Raw genomic sequence first — 19,854 nt, forward strand, 5'->3', positions numbered from 1 at the left:
ACTACCCACCTCAGGCAAATTTCTTCAGATTCCAGAAGCTCACCCTGCAGTCAGGGTTTGCTGCTCCTCTTTGTGTGTGTGTGTGTGTGTGTGTGTGTGTGTGTGTGTGTGATATCACAGGACATCACAGCACTGGCCAAGCTGTACCATCATCATGTACCCATTTTCCCATCTCTCCCACTAGACTAGATGATGTAAGATCTGACTGTTCCCCTGGACCCCATACAGGGCCCCAGCCCAAGGCAGTTGTTCAATAGTGTGTATCGAATGAATGAAGGAATGAGCAAATGAAGGAATGAAGTTGGATGAATAAATGAACTGCCTACCCCTCCATCCCACTTCTTTCCCTGCCCCCCACCTCCTCCACCCCAGCTTGGCTTCTGCCCACCTGGCACTGGGTTTGGTACTTCTTGGTGGGCCGGCCCACAATGAAGATCTGGGAGGCTGGCAGGCCCAGCACACTGTAGACGGAGATGTCCTTTGTGGAGCCATAGGCAGCACTGATTTTGATGTAGCACTGAAAGACAGAGCAACTCATGGAGTACAAGGGAAGCTCAGCCCACTACCATGGGTGGAAAAGCTTCCGGAGGTCCCTGTTCTGGGACACTTGGATCTGCAGTTAGATAACAAGCCATAGGCCCATTTGGGATGGGAAATCAAGCCCCAGAAAGACTTCCCCCTTCCCCTTGTTCCTACCTCATACCACAGGCCTGCTACAGCACTCTAAGGCTCTATCAGATGATGCCCATGCTATTACTGACCCCCACCTGCCTCACCCACCACTTTACCCTGCCCCATCCCACCAATCACCCTCTCCCTGCATCCCTGTGATTTCTGGCCCCCACCTTGGATTCTCTTGCACCTTCATCGCCTTCATTATCACACACCCTTCATCATCACCCTCACTTGGCCAAATATCAGCCTTGAAACTATTCTACTAGAAATCTTCTTCATTTCTATTTGCAGAGTGCCAAGTAAGGGCTGCTGAAGAAATTCACAGGATGTGCTGACCATCAATTAGGTAACTTTTACCTGACCCCAGTCCTGCAGGTGACTTCGCCTTTGATGTTAAAGGACAGGTTTCCTCACCCACAGCTCTTTGCCTTGTAGCCTGGGCTGATTTACTCCCAACTGACCTTGCGTTCAGAGGAGAGAGCAGCCCCATGTGGGCTTCTCCCTCACCCTCCTCACTCCTGTGAGTTCAGTCTTGCAACTTCAATTTACCCATGGAGATGACTCTGCCTCTCACCACCTTAACCCCTCCAAACTGACTTGACCCCCACTACTACTTAGCCTAATGATTCTGCCACCTGAGCCCTCAGAGATGTCACCTTCTCCAGCAAGGTCTTCTAGTGTCCAGTCTTAATCTAGTGGACATTGCTCTCTGGTGCACAGCTCTTCACCAGAAGAGGACTGCTTGGAACCCTCCCCTAACACCTCTCTCCTGGCCCTTCTCCCCACATCTCTCCTTCTGTTCCTCAGCACAGCTCTTCCCACTGCTCCCAGAGGCCTAGCACAGCCTCTTGTGGCTCCTGCCTATACCTGCGAATGTACACCTACTGTGTGCCATGGCCACCCAAATCCTGGAGATACATAGGGGAGTGGCACAGACAGAGACTCTGGCCCCATGAAGGCCATGGTCACCTAGGTACCACCTGGATCTCTCCTGGTCACCTAACAGGACATTTGTATGCTCCTCACTCCTCCATGTCCAACCGCCAAGTCTGGATAACTCCACTCCTGATTTTCAGAAAGGCTCAGGCCTTTGTCTCCATCCATTATGACTCACCTGGATTTGGGTCTTTATCACTTTCTAGGGTAACAGTCTCCTAAAAGGTTTCCCTGCCTGAACTCTGGCTAATCTGTTCTCCATAAAACCACCAGAGGGATCTTTCTCCAACTCAGATTATCCACTGCAACTCCCTGGCTTCACACTCATCCATAGCTCCCCATGACACTCAGCAGAGAGCCTTGGCCTTGCACCTTGCATTTTCAAGGCTCATCGAGCATTTAGCTCCCACTTGCTAGGTCTGACCCAGCCAGCACACACCCCATCCCAGATGATGGGATGTCCCAGGTTTTTTCCTGCCTCTGTGCTTTTGCCTATCATAAAAAACTATCAAAAATCAAAATGGAATTGTTTGTGTTCAAGCAACCAGACAAATACGTACATACAGCAATAGAGATTGTGAATGTCAGGCTTACTCATGCTTGTCTTATACCACACATGACACCCAGAACCACAACTTTGTACAAAAGCTACAGCAATCTCCCATTAATAAGTAATTCATCCAGAGCAGTAGCTACTTGTTTAACCTCAAATTGAAGTAATCATTATTAGTTAATTAATAATTAATAATAAGATTTGTGCCGGTACTAGAGCTTGAACTCAGGGTCTCCACACTTGCTTGGCTTTCTGGCTCACGGCTGGCACTCTACCACTTGAGCCATTTTTTTCTGGTTAATTGGAGATGGAATCTCACAGATTTTTCTGCTATGGCTGCCTTTGAGCCACAATCCTTAGATGTCAGCTTCCTGAGTGGCTAGAATTACAGGTGTGAGCCATGGGCATTCAATGGGACCCTTATTATTAATCATGTGGTCATCCTTTCACTATATCCAATGCAATCCTCCTCACCTCAGCCTGGAATTCCCACCACAAAGCTTGCTGCTCCCATTGTAACACTATTCCCAAGTAAGACAGGATTTGACTTAGATTTTAATCACTTTCTCTTTCTCTAAGTCTGCCACATGCTGTTTCATTGTCTACCTAACAACCCATGTATTCAAGCTTCAAGACTAAGCTCAAAAGTCCCCACCTCCTAGAAGCCTTCTCTGGCCTCCTGGGGTGAACAGAAATCCTTTCTCCTCTATTTTGCCAATAGTGCCTTTTCCAACCACACACCAGTAATTGTCAATTTACATGTTTCTTTCTCTAGATCAGGGATTGGCAGACTTTTTTTTTTCCTGTGAAAAGGCAGATAGTAAATATTTCAGGCTTTGCACTCTGTCAATGCTATTCAACTCTTCTGTTGCCACAAAAGAGCAACCAAAGACAATACATAAGCAAATGAGCTTGGCTGTGTTCCAATAAAACTTTATTTTCAACACTGGAATTGGAATTTATGTAATTTTCATTAGTTAATTCCCGCCCTAGATCTGTGATCCTCAAAATGTTTTTTCCTATGTATTAAAGACCCTGAAGCACTTGTAAAGAGAGCAGAGCCTCCTCCCTAGAGTTTCTGATTCCGTAGATCTGAACCAGGGACTCTGCATTTCTTACCAGTTCACAGATGCTAAGGAAGGCGCAGGTCCTGGCCCACTCTGGGAGAACCACAACTCTAGGGCATAAACTCAAGGAGAAAAGACCCCAGTGCAGCCCCAATACCAGGCAGAGCAAGAATACGACGACATTTAAATGCCTCTTGGATGAATTAACCAAACATAGACATACCAGTTTAGACTTTAGAGTGCTGAGACAATAAAAGATAAAGATCTAGGCAGGCACCTATGGCTCGTGCCTGTAATCCTAGCTACTCAGGAAGCTGAGATTGGAGGATCATGGTTCGAAGTCAGCCCAAGAAGTAAAGCCTGTGAGACTCTTACCTATAATTAGCCATCAAAAAACCAGAAGTGGTGTTTTGGCTCAAGTGGTAGAGTGCCAGCGTTGAGTGAAAAAGCCAACCTAGAGTGCTAGCCCTGAGTTCAAGCTCCAGTACTGGCACCAAAAAAAAAAAGGAAAAGAAAGAAAATGTATGGCATGGCATGAACATCTACCTCAAGGAGCCAAGGAACCAACCGGGTCCACTGAGTGTGCTTGCAAACTGCCATCCCCCTGCAGGCTGAGTTAGGGGGAGGGCCCAATCCCTCTCTTTAGCCAATGAGGCCCCGCCCCCACGGGGCTGTGGCCGGCACTCACCTCCTGCACCAGGTTGCGGAGGAAAATGGCCTTCTGCCGCAGTGGGTCGTGCACTAGCCCATCGGAGAAGAAGATCATGCCCTGGGGGAAGTTGTGCTGGGACAGCCAAGACACCACCCGCTGTTTCTGCATGTCCGGCCGCCCCGTGATGTAAAGGATCATGTAGCCCAGGTCCTGCCAGTGCCTACAGAGAAAGCATGGCAGCGTCCAGTGGGCAGGTGCAGGCCACTTGGCTGCCAAGCTGTCTGCTCCTTCCACTGCAACCGCTAGGGAGCACAAGAGGTGACCCCAGATCCACACTCCTGGCATCTCAGGATGGCCTGCAGACACTGCATACCCACAGCTAGACACCTTCCCCACTCCTGTCCTGCCCCAGGAGCCAGAGACAGGCCCCTTCCCCCTACCTAGCCTCTCCAGCATGCAAGACTTCCAATTTCATCAGGTTAGGCCAGGCCCAGATCTTTGCTCCAACTTTATCTTCACTGATCCTCAATTCTTGCTCCCCCTCTTAGTCCTCCCCCTCCTCCTAACCACCACCACCACCACTTACAAAAGCCCCAAGGTGGCCTCTTTTCTGGCAACTCCTCCCACTCCAGTCTGTCCAGGGCTAGTGCCATCTGGGGCAGGTCACTTCTAGGATTTCAGTTTCCTCATTTGTAGACTGTACATAATAATAGTAACTACCCCATGGGATTTATCTGTGGGATGAAAGGAATCAATCTCCAGTGTGCTGGGCATGGGGTGTGGATACAACTGAACTTACTTATAATTATCGTTAGTGCTGTTTCAATGCAATGTCTATAAATTACAAACCCAACCCCATTACCTTCTTGCCTAAAAGCATACCTGGCTCTCACAGCCTCAAGTTAGCTTTTGTCACCTGACTACACTTGTAACCTGCTGCCTTGCCTGCCCTGCCTTGCTCTGTGAATGGGATCTCTCAAGCCTTTGCTGCCTCCGGACAAGCCCTGTGCCCTGGGCTGCAAACCCTTCCCCTGGACAGCCTTCACAGCCCTCCTCCAGGAAGCCCTCCTGCTTCCAATGAAATTGGGCTCTGCTCCCTGATCCTTGCAGACCACAAGGAGATGCCAAATGAGCTCAGGCCTGTTCAGCTGCTATTATGGCACCAGCCATAGATTTGATCTTTAAGCCACATCGCAGTATGAGATCCAGGAGGGCTCGGTAAAGATCCACTGTGGGCTGGGATCCTAGCTCCTCAAGAGGCTTTGCTCAAAGGTAAAGTCCCTGAGACTCTCATCTTCCATTGACTGCCAAAAAGCCAGAATTGGAGCTGTGGCTGAAGTGGCAGAGCATGAGCCTTGAGCAAAAAAGCTAAGGGACAGCGCCCAGGCCCTGAGTTTAAACTCCCATACCAGCGCTATGCACAAGCACACAAGCACACACACACACACACACACACACACACACACACACACACACACACACACACACACACACACACACACACACACACAATTGTAGTGGTGGTCATTCCCCAGGATGTGGAGTTTTTGGGAGACCAGGAAGTTGCAGAGGGCCAGGGCCATGACCTCATCTCCTTGCTGTCCAGGGCTGGGTCCCACAGAGCCAGCCAGCAGCTGGAGGTCAGCAATCCCTGAGCAACCTGTGAGCTAGGCTGGTCTTGTCTCCCTAAAGCCATTGCTCTCAGTCAGGTGAGACAGGTCTGTGTGCCCTATGACAAGCAGTATCCCACTTCTGTCCACTCTTGGGATTCTGGAGTTCCAGATTATAATTTCCCAACCCAGGACTTCATTTCCCCACTGGACTCCATTCTCCCTTAATAACGGTCTTTTTCTGTCAGGGCTCATCCCAGAGCCTGGCTGGGAGTTAGCCTTGGGTGAAGGTGGCAGCATGCATGGTGAAGGGAGAAAAGGAAGAAAAATGAATGAGGTAAGGGCTACAAAGAGTAAGATTTTCTCTAAGAATCTTCAGTAAATTAATTTCTTTTCTCTCTCTCTCTCTCTCTCTCTCTCTCTCTCTCTCTCTCTCTTTCTCTCTCTCTCTTTCTTTCTCTCTCTCTCTCTCTCTTTCTCTCTCTCTCTCTCTCTCTCTCTCTCTCTCTCTCTCTCTCTCTCTCTCTCTCTCTCTCTCTCTCTCTCTCTCTCTCTCTCTCTCTCTCTCTCTCTTTCTCCTTTGCCAGTAATAGGATTTAAATTCTGGTCACTGTATTCTTTTTTTTCCCTTCTGGTCCTGGGGCCTCAACTCAGGGCCTGGGCTCTGTACCTGAGCCTCTCTGTGCTCAAGGCTAGCACTCTACCACTTGAGTCACAGCACCACTTCTAGCCTTTTCTGAGTACTTTATTGGAGATAAGAGTCTCATGGACTTTCCTGCCTGGGCTGGCTTTGAACTGTGATCCACAGATCTCAGCCTCCTAAGTAGCTCGGATTATAGGGGTGAGCCACTGGCACCCAACAGAGCCTTGCATTCTTGCTTGGCTTTTTCTCCTGAAGGCTGTCTCTCTACCACTTGACTCTACCACTTGAGCCACACCACCACCACTTCTGGCTTTTTGTTGGCTAATTGGAGATAAGACTTTCCTGTCCAGGGTGGCTTTGAACTGGGATCCTCAGATCTCAGGCTCTTGAGTAGCTAGGATTACAGGCGTGAGCCACCAGCACCTGGTACACCTTAATCAATTTCTACTAGAGATGATACCAGGACTTTGCAGCTGCCAACCTAGGACCCAAGAACTCCTGAAAAAGGCAGGGAAATAGTCCAAGCCCCTTCACACTGCCAGCCCCATTACTGGGGAGACATTGTCTCCTCAGGACAGGTAGCACTCACCTGACAACATCCACTGCGCCTGGCCGGACCTTGGGGTCACTTCCCATGATGGACACGCTGGCTGCAAAGGACCCATCAATACTGAACACGACACACTCCATGCCCCGGGGTAGCACGGTGAGGTAGCTCATCGCACAGGTCTGGTCGCCCCTGAAAGTTATAAGCCACTAGTCAGTCTGTGATTGGAACAGGTCTGTCTAAGGCCAGTCTGGGTGACACTTCCTGCTACCACAGTTTTTGCTTCTTCTGAGTATGTAGAGAGACTGGGCCCTGTCTTCTGGTCAGGCCTGACTAGAAAGGCCAGGGAAATGGGAATGTCCCCTGGGTCCTACCTGACCACCATCTTCACTGGGTAGACACCAATCCCCAGGCGCCGGGGCCGTGGCACGTTGTATGTGATGCGGCCGCTGTTGTTGGTGAGCTCTGTGTCCAGGTGAACCCAGCGGCCCGAGGATGGCTCTGCCATCACCAGGATGTCTACCTACATATAGATCGTGAAGAAGAAAAGGGACTGGCTGAAAGTTGAGAGACTGCAGGCTTAGTGGAGAGTCTGGGAGCAGGGATGCAGGCTCCTGCGTGAGGAATTTGGCTTCCCATCCTCCCCACCTCTGCATGGCAGCCACACTGGCATCTCCTCAGATGCACCCAGCACCCCCTTCTCCTTTGCTCACCCACCACCATCTGCTCAAGGAAGGCTGGACCTTGCCCCTCGCACCTCACCTCTGGCCCCTGGCCCCTTGCCCATCACACCCTGCAGTACCATGAGGCATGAGGTACAGGCGGGGCCGACAGAGGAGACACCCAACTCTTGGTACCTTCTCTCCGGTCAGAGCTACCATGTCGAGAGGCCCATACATGAACCGGCCCACCAGAACCTGGGGCCCATCCTCAGCAGCAATCACATCATTGGCCCGGTGATTAGCAGTGACATTCTAGGAGGACAGAAAAGGAAATGCGCAGAGCCTTTGTGAACAAAGCTATCACCTAGCTTTATCATTAAAGTGTTCTTAGAATGGCTGGAGGCCTGTGAGCCCACTGAGTCATGCCTGCTACTAGGCTTTCAGAGAAACAGACTGGGTGTCACCACATTGTCTGAAAGGCAGCCTGGGCTTTCTCTCAGGGATAGGCGAGCTGCTGCAGGGTTACACGTGTGCCCAGAGTGGCAGACCAGCCCTGTGACTTGTCTGCCCCTTCTTAATCTCTAGGCCAGAAACTGCCCTATCCCCTCCAGTTTTTGCCTCCGCTCGCACACAATAGTCATTTGCCATCTGGCACTTTTAGTGGAAAATTTAAAATGCACAGTCATAGAGAGAATCATATAGTAAACCTCATGACAATGAACTAACTTCCATTCTGTTTTCCTTCTCCCCAGCCCAGCCCCAGGCCAGCCCAGACCCAGCCCAGCCCAGTCCCAGACAACCTCAGCCCCAGCCCAACCCCAGCCCAAATCCAGCCCAGCCCTAACAAAGCCTATCTCCAGTCCAGACTCAGCTCACTTCCAACCCAGACTGAGTCTAGCATACACAGAACAGCCCTTGCCCCCTGCCTCTTGCCAACTCCCAGCAATCCCAGCACAGCCCCGTCCAGCTCAGGTTTCTCTGGAGCAAATCTCAGACAGCATGTCCTTGTACCTGAGGTGACATCAGCATCCCCATCCTCTCTCACTTCTGCCTCAGATCATTCTGCAGCTCCAGGCTTGTGGGGGGCCCCCCATACCACCTCCATCACCACTCCCGGGCTGGCCTTGGCGTCCCACATCTCAGTGCTGGCCACACCATATTAACTCTGGACTCTTCTCAAAGCTTCCTAATAGAGCTTCTTATTAAAAAAAACTAACCCTGACAAATAAGGCCCCAGGTATCAGACAATCTTTCTTTCTCCATCAAGGCCTCCTCTTGTTAGAGCGAAAACTTCCCCTAGGCCATATTCAGTAAGTTAGAGAGTCCTGTGGGCCACCGCAGGATCCTGGCTCAAGTCCACATCTTTAGAAGCCTGGTGCGCAGCAAATGCTCCCCAACCAGTATTTCTCCACGATCATCAGAGCCCCCAGCTCAGGGCTCCTGTGGGGCTGGGCCACAGGGAACCAATGCATGCTCTATGCACTGTGGCCAGGGCCTTGGGTGCATGTGCCCCAGCCCTGTGAGCCCTCAGCTCTGCAAATCTGCCTCCTGCTGTCCCAGCCCTGGGGCAGCTCCCCTCCCTGAGGCCATACCAGTATCAACCATGCACACACATACCCTTAGCTTGACCTGGGTCCGCTTGCGCAGCCACTTTTCCCGGGGGTTTGTGGGGCTCAGGGCGGCAGGGTCCAGGCCACAGCTCTCCTTGATGCTCATGTTCTCGTAGCGCATTACCTGGCAACAGGGAGAAGGGGTGAGTCAGCCCCCCCCAGCCACTTTCCCCCACCCACCCACCAGCTGTGACCAGCTAGACCATCCCTGGGCTTCCTACCTCCTGGCCTGAGCCCATAGGAGGCTGGAGGCCTTCCTGCCCCTCTTTCTGCCATGCTTGAACCCTGTGGCTACCCAAGTTGGCACCCATTATCTACCTTCCCATCCTAAGGCCCACCTCTTCTGCCCTGTCCCTCTCCCTCCTCAAAGCCACTGTTCCCCCAATGCTCTCCACTCCCCTACACACCCTGCATCACAGACCAGACTCTCTCTGCTGCTGGATCATGCCACAGTGTATTGTTTGTTTGTTTTGCTGGTCCTGGAGCTTGAACTCTGGGCCTGAGCTCTGTCCCCTATACTTCATTTTTTGCTCAAGGCGAGCACTCTACCACTTGAGCCACAGCGCCACTTCTGGTTTCCTGGTGGTTAATTGGAGGTAAGAGTCTCACAGACTTTCCTGCCCAGGCTGGCTTTGAACTGTGATCCTCAGATCTCAGCCTCCTCAGGAGCTAGGATTACAGGTGTGACCCCCACCTCCCCGCCACTTGGCATGCCATTCTTTTTAGCAAAAGAAGTTGCCCTCCCTAGTCCTTCTGCTGTCTCTCCAGAAGAGGCTCCTCTGTAGAGTATCAAAGGATGAGTAGGAGTTTAGGATGCATACATCCAGAGCTGATGTCTTCCCTAAGCCTCAGACTGCTCTGTTCCTCGTCCTTCCCCATACCTCCCCAGCTACTCCCACCTCCACAGCCAGAAACCCAGCAGGATGCCCAGCCACCACCTCTGCTCTGGGGGAAGCCTGGGAAACAGCACCCCTATAGGTACTCAAAGGGAGAGCAAGTCGGCCAGGCCCCCCCCTGCCCCCACCTCCCAATCCTTGCAGTACAGATCTCACCACTCAACAGCACCCAGGGCAGGGTCCTTTCGAAGTGAGGTCCCTACTTTGCTGCCCCTCTTGCCCCTAGAAACACAGCCTAGGGTTTCTCTCTCAAAACACAACCCAATGACAGTTCTCCCTTGCACACAGCCAGCCTTGCCATGGCTTCCCCCTAAACTCAGGTTAAGTTAGAACCTAACCTTGACTGTCCATACTGGCCATGAGCTGCCTACCCCCTTCCCAGCCCTCTTCCCCAGCTCTGCAATGCCAGCCTTCCTGCTGCACCCTCTATTTATTTTTATTTTTTTTGTGCCAGTACTAAGACTTGAACTCAGGACCTGGGTGCTGTCTCTTAGCTCCTTTGTTCAGGCTGGTGCTACACTACAGCTCCACTTCTGGTTTTTTGGTGATTAATGAGAGATAAGAATCTCACAGACTTTCCTGCCCGGGATGGATTTGAACTGGGATCCTCAGATCTCAGCCTCCTGAGTGGTTAGAATTACAGGTATGCGCCACTAGGCTGTTACTCTTGGTGAACTTGCTGCTTTAAAGCTGAGACACAGAAGAGAGCAGAGACATGGAGCTCTGTCGCTCACACTGCCACATCAGCATGGCCTCCTAGGCAGATCCTATTTAATTTTCTAGAAAGCACCATTCTGTTAGCCACACAAAAACCAGTGTTGTGCAAGAAGCCCCTTCTCGGACACCTGACCCTGGTGTAAGCACCTCAGTGCCTCCCAGAGCTGTCAGATAGAGGCCAAGGGCTGGGCACAGCTGCAGGGGGACATGGAGCCCTCTATGGGTGCCGGTTGGCCAGGCCCAGCCACGGGGGGTCTCGTACCTGTCTCAGGATGAAGGCAACCACATCCACTGACTCCCAGTAGCTGGCATGGAAGAGGTGGGGCAGGGCCACGGTGGGGAAGGCGGTGAGGACATCCGGGCAGAACAGGGCATAGTCAATCCGCTTGGTGCCCCACCACTTGGCCGTGACTGTGGAGCCGAGAGGGAGGTGAGGACAGGGCAGCAGGAGGCTCCCACTGCACAAATCCAGGGTGGGTGGGCCATCAAGCTTGTTGTGAATGATCTGGGGATGGGCAGCTTCTCCTCCGACCTCCTTACCCTCTGCACACCCCTCCTCTAAGACATGGCTCCCAACTGCTCCCAGGACACAGGGTCAGGCCCTCTGTCAGTGACAGTCAGCCCAGGACTCCTGTTAGAGACCAGGGCCCAGTCCTGGGTCAGAGGTCAGCATTCAAACCCTGGTCAGGGTCAGAGGTCAATGCTCTTTTCAAGATCAGAGCTTCATCTCAGCAGGACCAAAGCTCAGGGGTCTAGCTAGGGTCAGAGCTGAAGATTCTCTCTGAGGTGAAACTGGGGATTTCATAAGAATGCATTCCGTCTAGAGCCACAAACCCTACAGACAAACAGTTCATAAAAACAAATGGTGCCCAGGGTTTCCCTCACACTTCCCTACTGCTCAGAGAAGGTTAGTCTTCCTTGAACACAAGCAGGGCCCCAAAAAGACCTCACTCACTGCGGGAGGCATCCAGGGGGGCCAGGCTATCCGAGGACTCTGAGCTGTCGCTGCGGGAGCTGCCTTCACTCAGCCTTCGTCCTGGGCGCTGGAACTTCGGGGCTTGAGGGGGTGAGGCAGGGGCATCCAGAAGCGGGGGGCTGCCCCGGGAGCTGCCCTCCAGGAACAGGGGGCTGTGGGTGTGCAGGGCATCAGCTGGAGGGGGAAGTGCAAGGTCAGGGTGAGGAGAGGGGGGTCCATCAGGGATAGCTACTTGGTGCCAGCCATGCAGGACAGGAGGCTGGCTCAGCCAGCGATCTGCACCCTCCCCTCACACACGCAGCTGTGTTTCATGTCCTCTTAAGTTGTGAGTTATTCAAGCAGTGGGAGCTCTGACATCAACCCTTAATAGACTGCACCCAACCGCCCCCCACCCCATCCCCAAGCCCAGCTGAGGACATGGGCATCATGAAGTCTCATTTGCTCCTTTGAAACTCTTCCCCTAAGTCACAAAGGCTTGTGGCTGGGCTGGAAGAGAGCACCACTTGGGAGACAGGGTGGCCTCCTCTTAGTAGGCCCTGGCCACAGGCTTCCTCTTCGGGCACCCACCCTGCTGAGACCTGGGGAGTTCCTCACAGTTCCACTTGTATGCCAGTGTGGACACAGAGCCCCACTGCCTGGCTTTCTTACCCCAGGTGCCAAGCAGGTAGCTGCTCTAGAGATAGCAAAGCCAGCTGTCCTATCTATCCACGAGCACAAGTTGAAGCCCTTCCCATGTGAACTGCTCCCGCACTGACCCAGTTAACCCCATTAACCATATGCGTGGCTAACGCTGACAGCCCTCTAGGCTGGACCAGACACAAAAGCCCTGGATAAGACCCCAGCCCCCACCCAGCTCATCACACACAGCCAAGCACCTACTTAGAAGGAGGGACTGTCCATCACCCAGCGGGAACCTCTGGTAGCGGGGCACGCTGATGGGGGGCACCAGGTGGAACTTGGGCTCCAGCAGCGGCTCCAGCCTGGAGGCCGAGGGGTCTGCACAGTGGAAGAAGCTGTAGACCTGGCTACAGGCAGGACGCACCTGCAAACCTGGAGTGATTGGGGAGACACACAGGGAAGCCTCACTTCAGTCCCTCCCTCCCCTTGGCCCAAAAAGATTCCCTGGAGTTTAGTCTGGGAGCCTTCTCTTCTGCTCAAGAGCTTTCCATCATGGACACCTGCACAGCAGCCACAGTGGACAGGTGCGGTCCCCACTGCAGGCTTTGTGGAAGGGGTCCCTCCTTCTCCTAGGAGGTCAGCCCTCCATGTTTCCTTGACACTCCTCCAGCTTCTGCTCAGTGGCCATCTGACCTCTCAGCGGCCCCTGGCTCAGGCACCCAGTGACTCCCAGACAACACTCAGGTCTGCAGATTTCCAGAGCAGACAGAGCACTTCCCTCCCTGGCCAGCAGGTGTCTCCACTGAGGCTCTGCTTCAGCCTCCATGGGTGGCTGGCCTCCCTGCCCCTGGACCTATGGACAAGTGGTGTCCAAAGAGCCCCTGGGCTCTTCTGGGACAGGAGAGGCTCATGGGTTCTGCCTCTTTTCCTCATGCCAGCCCCCTCCTCTGGCTCGGGGCTGCATTTCAGGTCATCCGCAAGTTTTGACAAAAAGCAGTGGCTGGGGGGCTTCAGTCTCCTCAGGGTCCCAGCCAAAGCCCCCAGTGAACAGACGGCCTCCTTCCCACACAGGCACACTTGGAGGACTGGGAATGGGTGCTGTGGGGGAAGGCAGGATCCTGCACAGTGGAGTGCTAGCCAGAGGCATAGGACCTCTGCTCTATCTTGGGACACTTTCCTCCTCCTCCTCCCCCTCCCCCTCCTCCTCCTCCTCCTCCTCCTCCTTTTCCTCCTTCTCTTCCTCCTCCTCCTCCTCCTCCCCTACCCCTATCCCAACATCTTCTTCTCCCAAGTCTCCTGTCCTCTCCATCTACCCTTCCTACCCCACCTCCAGCCTCCAGCCTCACCAATGCTTAGACTGTGACAGGATGGCCTAATGATTCACAGTCATCTCAGTCCCTGGCTGTGCCACACTCACCATCCAGCCCGGGCAACACTGTCCTCCTCATGGCCAGGACCAGGCCTAGGGGTGAGCCAAAGAGGAAGAAATCGGACACCTCGAAGTCAAAGCGGCCCAGGCTGACCTCAGGGAGCTGGGGTGCCCCGGCCACAGGGAGCTCTGTCTCATCCTTCAGCACACTGGAGTGGATGCTGCCAGGGAAGAAGAGCCAGGGGAGGGCGGGTTAGGGAAGGATGGAGAATGTGAGCATGCACACGCTGCGGGACAGCCTGAAGAGTGGGCACTCACTCCCACGGGGGCTCTAGACAGGGCTCAGAAGAAGAGTCTATTTGCTGGACACCAGAAATCCCAGCTGGAAACAAGCTCAGCACCAGCCACCGAGGCCCAGCCAACATTTATCTTTAGCAGAAGTCAGCAAACTTCTCTGTAAAGGAGCAGATGGTAAATGTTTCAGACCTGATGGGCCTTATGGTCTCCATTGCATTGACCTATGTCTGCTATTGACGCATTGAAATATTGAGCAACGGTATAAGACACTTGGCTCATTCATGTGGCTGAGATCTCTAATCATTTTACTAATAAAAACTGGCCATGCCAGTCACCCGTGGCTCATGCCTATAATCCTAGCTACTCAAAAGCTGAGATCTGAGGATCACAGCTCAGAGCCAGCTCCAGGAGGAAAGTCCAGGAGACTCTGATCTTCGATTAACCTTCACAAAGCTGTCAGTGGAGCTGTGGCTTAAGTGGTAGAGTGCTAGCCTTGAAATGTTCAGGGACAATGTCCATGTTCTGAGTTCAATACCCAGATGGGCATAAATAAACAAATAAGAGAGAAACAGGAGACACACAGAACCCTAACCATCCCATTTCAAGTACCTAATGCAGGTTCTATTCAGCCTCAGACCCCAGGCTGGGTGCTGAGGAACAGGCACACTGGGGACCCCTCTGCCCTTCCAGCAAATAAATGCAAGCTACAGCTTACAATGGAAAAACCAGCAGGGAAGCTGAATTATCTGTCAAGCAATGAACCAAATCCATATGCAACCAAAACAGTACGCGTAGAAGGGGAAAAAAATGTACAAGTAACCATGGAACCAGGGTGGAGCAGGGTCCCGCCTCTGCTCTCCTCTGCCTCTTGCAGCGTGAGCTTCTCACCGTGGGAACGATGCTGCTGTCATCTAGCCTGAGTCTTTCACGTGCCAACTACTTAATTGCCAAAGAAACCACCATCTGTCCCTGCACCAGAGGGAAAAGCCGGCTGCATCAGGCCAGCCATTGGAAGCTTCTGACGTTCTGTCACTCCCTGAATCTGGGGCTTTCCTAAAAGAGTTTTCAAGGATGAAGCAGGAGTGTGAGAGGCTCACCTCATGACTCTCCCTTGCAGGCCTCTGCTCCTTAAAGGGGATGATCTGTCAGAGAAGCTACAACCCCACTCTCAAAACGTCTTATTGGGATTTCACCTTTTTCTCGGAAAGGGAACAGTTTCCAGCTCCTCTGACAGATCTGAATTGCCAACTCCTGTGCCTCACAGTTGTTATTAAAATTATGGTTCCTTGACCACAAGCACTGGGATGTTTTGAAGTCTGTTTATACCCAAGGAAGCTGATAAATAACCAGCAGATAGGTAGCATATACAGGGTGGACACCCTGGCCCCCTTGGCAACACAGAGCATGAGAGTAACATGAGAGCATCATGCTACTCAGAACAGTGTATAGTGGAAAAGAGGTCCCATTTATTTTTAGAAGGCTCTATTTAATATTTTCAGACCATAAGTGATGATGGGTTGAAACCACAGAACGTAAAATTGGAGAGAAAGAGAGACTCCAGTACTCCTTTTTATGAGTATTAATATTTAGGCCCTGATGCAGTGCTATTTATGATAGCCAGACTGAGAAGTACGCCTTTGATCTCAGCTATCTGGGAGTCAGAGGAAATCCCAAGTTCAAAGGCAAGATCTTGTCTCAAAGGCAAAATAAAAAGCTGGCACTTGTTCCTCGTGCCTGTAATTCTAGATACTCACAAAGCTAAGATCTGAGGTTCAAAGCCAAGATCATGATTCAAAACTAGCCTAAGTGGAAAAGTCCATGAGACTTTTATCTCCAATTTACCAGCAAAAAGAGACGTGCCCAGGGCACTGGTGGCTCATGATTGTGCCTATTCAAGAGGCTGAGATCTGAGGATCACAGTTCAAAGCCAGCAGAGACAGGAAAGTCTAGGAGACTCTTATCTCTAATATGCACCAAAAAAGCCAAAAGTGGATCTGTGGCTCAGATGCTCAGGGAGTGATGTTTGGTACAAAAGTTAGCAAGACCTGACCTCCAATTCAACCAAGAAAGCAGTGTGGTGGCATGCACCTGTCACCCCAGCTACATGGGAAGTTTAGATTGGAGGATTGCTATCCACACCAACCCAGACAAAAGCACAAGACCCTATTTGACAAATAACTAAGGAAAAAATGGAAAAGGGTGTGGTACAAGTGGTAAAGCATCTACCTAGCAAGTGAAAGGCCCTGAGTTCAAACTCCAGAAATAGACAGAAGATAGATAGATAGATAGATAGATAGATAGATAGATAGATAGATAGATAGATAGATAGATAGATAGATAGATAGATAGAATTGTAAGGGTTAGAGTCTTAGCTCAAGTGATGCATGCGCAAGACACTGGGTTCAATCTCTACCCAGAATTTAAATTCCATGGAAGGGAGTTTACAATATAAATGTCTTTGGCTTTGTTGGTTTAAATAAACTTGTATGCAAAGTATGTTAAAAATTTGTAAATGAAATATTCCAAAATGTTAACACTGGCTCCTTTGGATGGTAAGAAGATGTATTTCCAAGTGTCGTGATGACTTTATGATACTTGTTGCTTGGGTAAGAAGGTAGGAGGGAGAGTGGAGAGAAGCTAAGGAGAAAAAAAGAGAGAAAAAATACACTGCTGCTAAGTTAGGTCTGTGTTTGGTACTCATGTCCATCTTCAGTGAATGTACAGATCACTTACTTCACCTCTGTTGATTAATGGACTCTTCTAGAGAGTGAAAGGGCCCTTCACAAAGGTCCTGCCTGGCCTACAACAAAAGTATGTTGTGTCCCATACTCTGAACAGAAGGCCAGAATGCTGACTCCAAGCACTCTAGTAACTGGAGATTGAAAACTGGTTTTTTGTTTTGTTTTGTTTTACTTAACTCATTATTTATTCATTTATTTCCTGAAGTAATTGTACAAAGGGGTTTCCATTCAACATGTCAGTTTATGAGTACCATGCATCTTGATCAGTGTCATCCCTTTTATCATTTCCACCCATTTCTCCCAGTCCTACCCAGCCCCTCAATTTACCTAGCTCCACTTTCACATATGTACATTGAATATTGGGACTGAATTTGCTCACCCTTCCTCTCTCTCCATTCCTTTTGTGTGTGTGTGTGCCCATACTGGGGCTTGACCGCAGGTCCTGGGTGCTATTTCCTAGCTTTGAAAACTGGTTAAAAAAAAAAAAAAACAGGGCAGCCCACACAACATGTCCCACCTGTGATTCTGCAGTCTAAGCCGGGAAGTGGCCAGGCAGTGTTACCTTCTTCTCAAAAGACAAAGCTGAGGCTCAGAGAGATGAAATGAGTTGGCCTCCAGCAGAGACAGGAAGCCAGGCCAATGGCAAGTGGCCTTGGTCCCAGCATTGTGATGCTTGCCACCAGCCCCTGTGGAAGGGCCTGGGACATGACTGGTCGCAGGCTTCTCTGGTGTCTGAGAGGGAAGGTCCTCTCCACCTTAGCTGCCTGGATTGGAAAGGGGCAGGAGGCAAGGGAGGAGTTACCTTGAAAGGAAGGCGTGGTGCTGGGCGATGGCCTCGCAGTCAAAGGTGGAGGAGTCACTCTGTTTCCGAGGCAACGGCCTCTTGGGCTCCTCCTCCTCCTCCACCCCGCTGGAGACATCGATGTTGCTTTTGCTGAGTCTCTTGCTGCTGGCCAGACTGCAATCTTCTTCCAGTGCAACTGGGGTGTCCTTGGGGTTCGGCAGAGGACAGGAAGCATGGTTGTCACAGGTACCTCTAAGACCTTGCCTCCTGTTCTAGGCCCAGATGAACCCCTTCCTCCTACAGTGGCTCATAGGTAGATTTTAGGCCCACACTGTCCTCTCTGATCACAGGTATGGGCCGTCCAGCTGGGACACTGGACAGCTACCTATGGGGATATACCCAAAGCAGCATCCTCTGGGCCTCAGTTTCCCCACCCATGCGAATGATCCCTTGTCATGAAGACACAGGCCTTTGTACCATGGGTGTCATGGTGCCATCATGAAGATCAACATCACCTCTCCCGGGGGGGGGGGGTGGGAGGCCCCTGCTGGGACAGAAGGAGGCTCCTAAGGACCCCACCCCACCCCAGGCCTGTCCCCTGCCAAACCTGGGAGCTGCTGATGCTTCCCTTCCGGCTGCTGCTGCCAGGGCTGTCCCCAGAGGGACCCGAGCTATAGCAGATGGCATCAAAGGCCAAGAGGCCGCCCATGCAGTCACCGATGAGACACACCTGCAAGAGGCTCAGTCAAGCTGCAGACGACCCACACTCTACCAGCTCTCCACCCCCACCCCACCAGGGCAGAGGAGGAGACAGAACATTCCCTGATAGCCAGGTGCGGGGTGGGGGTTGGGGGTGCTCACACCTGTAATCCTAGCTACTCAGGATCAAGATTTGAAGCCAGCCTGGACAGGAAAGTCCTGGTGAGATTCTTATCTCCAATTAAACTCAAAAGAACTGGAAGTGGAGCTGTGGCTCAAAGCGGTAGAGCACTAGCCTTAAGTAAAACAAGCTCAAGGACAGTACCCAGGCCCTGAGTTCAAGCCCCACGACCAACAAGACAGAAGAAAGAAAGAAAAAAGAAAAGAACATTTCCTAAAGAGGTGCCAAGAGCCCAGCTGGGGTCAGGTTTTACTGAGGTTCAACCTGGGGACAAGGATCAGGCTGTGCTCAGGGGTCAGACTTGGCTAGAACTCAGCCTGAGCCAACCCCAGGTCTTAAAAGCCTTTCCGAGTCTCACATGCTGTTCTCTCATCCTCCCAGGAGACAGTGACTGGTGCCCTACCTGCCCGCTGAAGCCTATCCCATCAGAGGACTTGAGGAACTCGCCGTACACCTGGTTGGCTCGCTCTATGACCGTGGCAACTGCATGCTGGTACTGCGGGGAGGAGATGGCCAGCAGGGGCAGGGCGGCCAGGGGCACATGGTCCTGGCTGGTGCTGAGACAGGCCGCATCGTGGCTGAAGGGATTCAGGCTGTAGATAAGGAACTCAAGGTGAGCTTGCCCAGGAGCTAGCAGAGAGCAGGGATGGGGCTGAGGGCCAGGCAGAAGAAAACACATCCTAGCAAGGCCCTGGACTGAGACAAAGCATGGACAATGGGGTAGAAGAGGTCAAAGACACAGAAGTGGGGACTTGAGCCCAGGCTGACCCATGTGCCCACTCTGTGTCACCCCGTGTTGGCACAACAGTGTTTCCTTGCCTACTTCTGTACTGAGGAAGGAGGCAGCGGGGATAAAGGTGGGCCATAGCAAGGTGGCAGACTTCCTGGGGAGGCGGGGTCTGAACTTCTCTTCCCAGCTGCCTCCCTGGCCCACCCTACTTGTTTCTGTCCCCTGGATACACACTAGTGGTTCAGGAGGGACACAGAAGGAGGCTGGGAACTCCCTGTCAGACACGTCCTTTCCCTTCCTAACCCAAGTTCTGGCCAATGGAGAGCCTTGTGCGGATCCTGCTAGAGATCCAACAGAATCTAGGGCAGGTGACAGGGCCCAGGCACCTTCAGCCAGTGGCTGAGTGCACAAGGCAGGCCTGTCAGCCATTCCTCATCTCCACAGAACACAAATTAGAGGAAACGGGCCTCGATTGCAGCCGGAGAGATTTTAATTAGCTGAGAAAGAGCTCCCTCCCAGCAGCGATTATGGGGAGATTAATGGCCCTGGCAAGGAATGCCTGGTGGGGAGGTAGGCTCTCTCGTGCTGTCCCCTCAAAGAGCCCCTGTTCTCAGCCTTCCTGTGCATAGGGGCACCCAGCTCTGGTGGCCAGGCTCTGGAGGTCAGATGCCCTGGGGCAGGGGTGAGGGAGAAGGGGGGCATGGTTCGTGAGATTGATCATGAGCCAGCACCATTAACTCTGGACCTGAGACATGCCAGCGCTGTGGCTGCCAAGTCCTGTGGAAGAGGGAAAAGCAGCAAACCACTGTCAGAGAAGCAGATTCCAGGATGGTAGACAGGTTGAGAAACCACAGGTCTCCTCTGCTTCTCTCCTTCCATCTCTGACTGGCA

At 52.1% G+C, this 19,854-nt stretch overlaps 1 protein-coding gene across 1 annotated transcript in view; it reads right to left on the reverse strand.

Annotated features, from left to right (window-relative positions):
• Nucleotides 1–19,854, reverse strand: part of Pitpnm3 (PITPNM family member 3) — a 101,754-nt gene that overhangs the window by 5,341 nt on the left and 76,559 nt on the right. Inside the window, exons 7-19 of the mRNA XM_070001718.1 lie at nt 18,637–18,826; nt 17,961–18,083; nt 17,372–17,559; nt 13,580–13,752; nt 12,424–12,594; nt 11,524–11,718; nt 10,831–10,979; nt 8,963–9,079; nt 7,541–7,657; nt 7,058–7,206; nt 6,726–6,875; nt 3,920–4,103; nt 389–517 (exon numbers count right to left, since the gene is read on the reverse strand). Coding sequence (XP_069857819.1) covers nt 389–517; nt 3,920–4,103; nt 6,726–6,875; nt 7,058–7,206; nt 7,541–7,657; nt 8,963–9,079; nt 10,831–10,979; nt 11,524–11,718; nt 12,424–12,594; nt 13,580–13,752; nt 17,372–17,559; nt 17,961–18,083; nt 18,637–18,826 — 2,035 coding nt within the window. The remainder of the gene's footprint in view (nt 1–388; nt 518–3,919; nt 4,104–6,725; nt 6,876–7,057; nt 7,207–7,540; nt 7,658–8,962; nt 9,080–10,830; nt 10,980–11,523; nt 11,719–12,423; nt 12,595–13,579; nt 13,753–17,371; nt 17,560–17,960; nt 18,084–18,636; nt 18,827–19,854) is intronic.

Source organism: Dipodomys merriami, unplaced genomic scaffold (genome assembly GCF_024711535.1).
Source record: "Dipodomys merriami isolate MVZ:Mamm:240054 unplaced genomic scaffold, mDipMer1.0.p SCAF_59, whole genome shotgun sequence".
NCBI classification, from domain to species: domain Eukaryota; kingdom Metazoa; phylum Chordata; class Mammalia; order Rodentia; family Heteromyidae; genus Dipodomys; species Dipodomys merriami.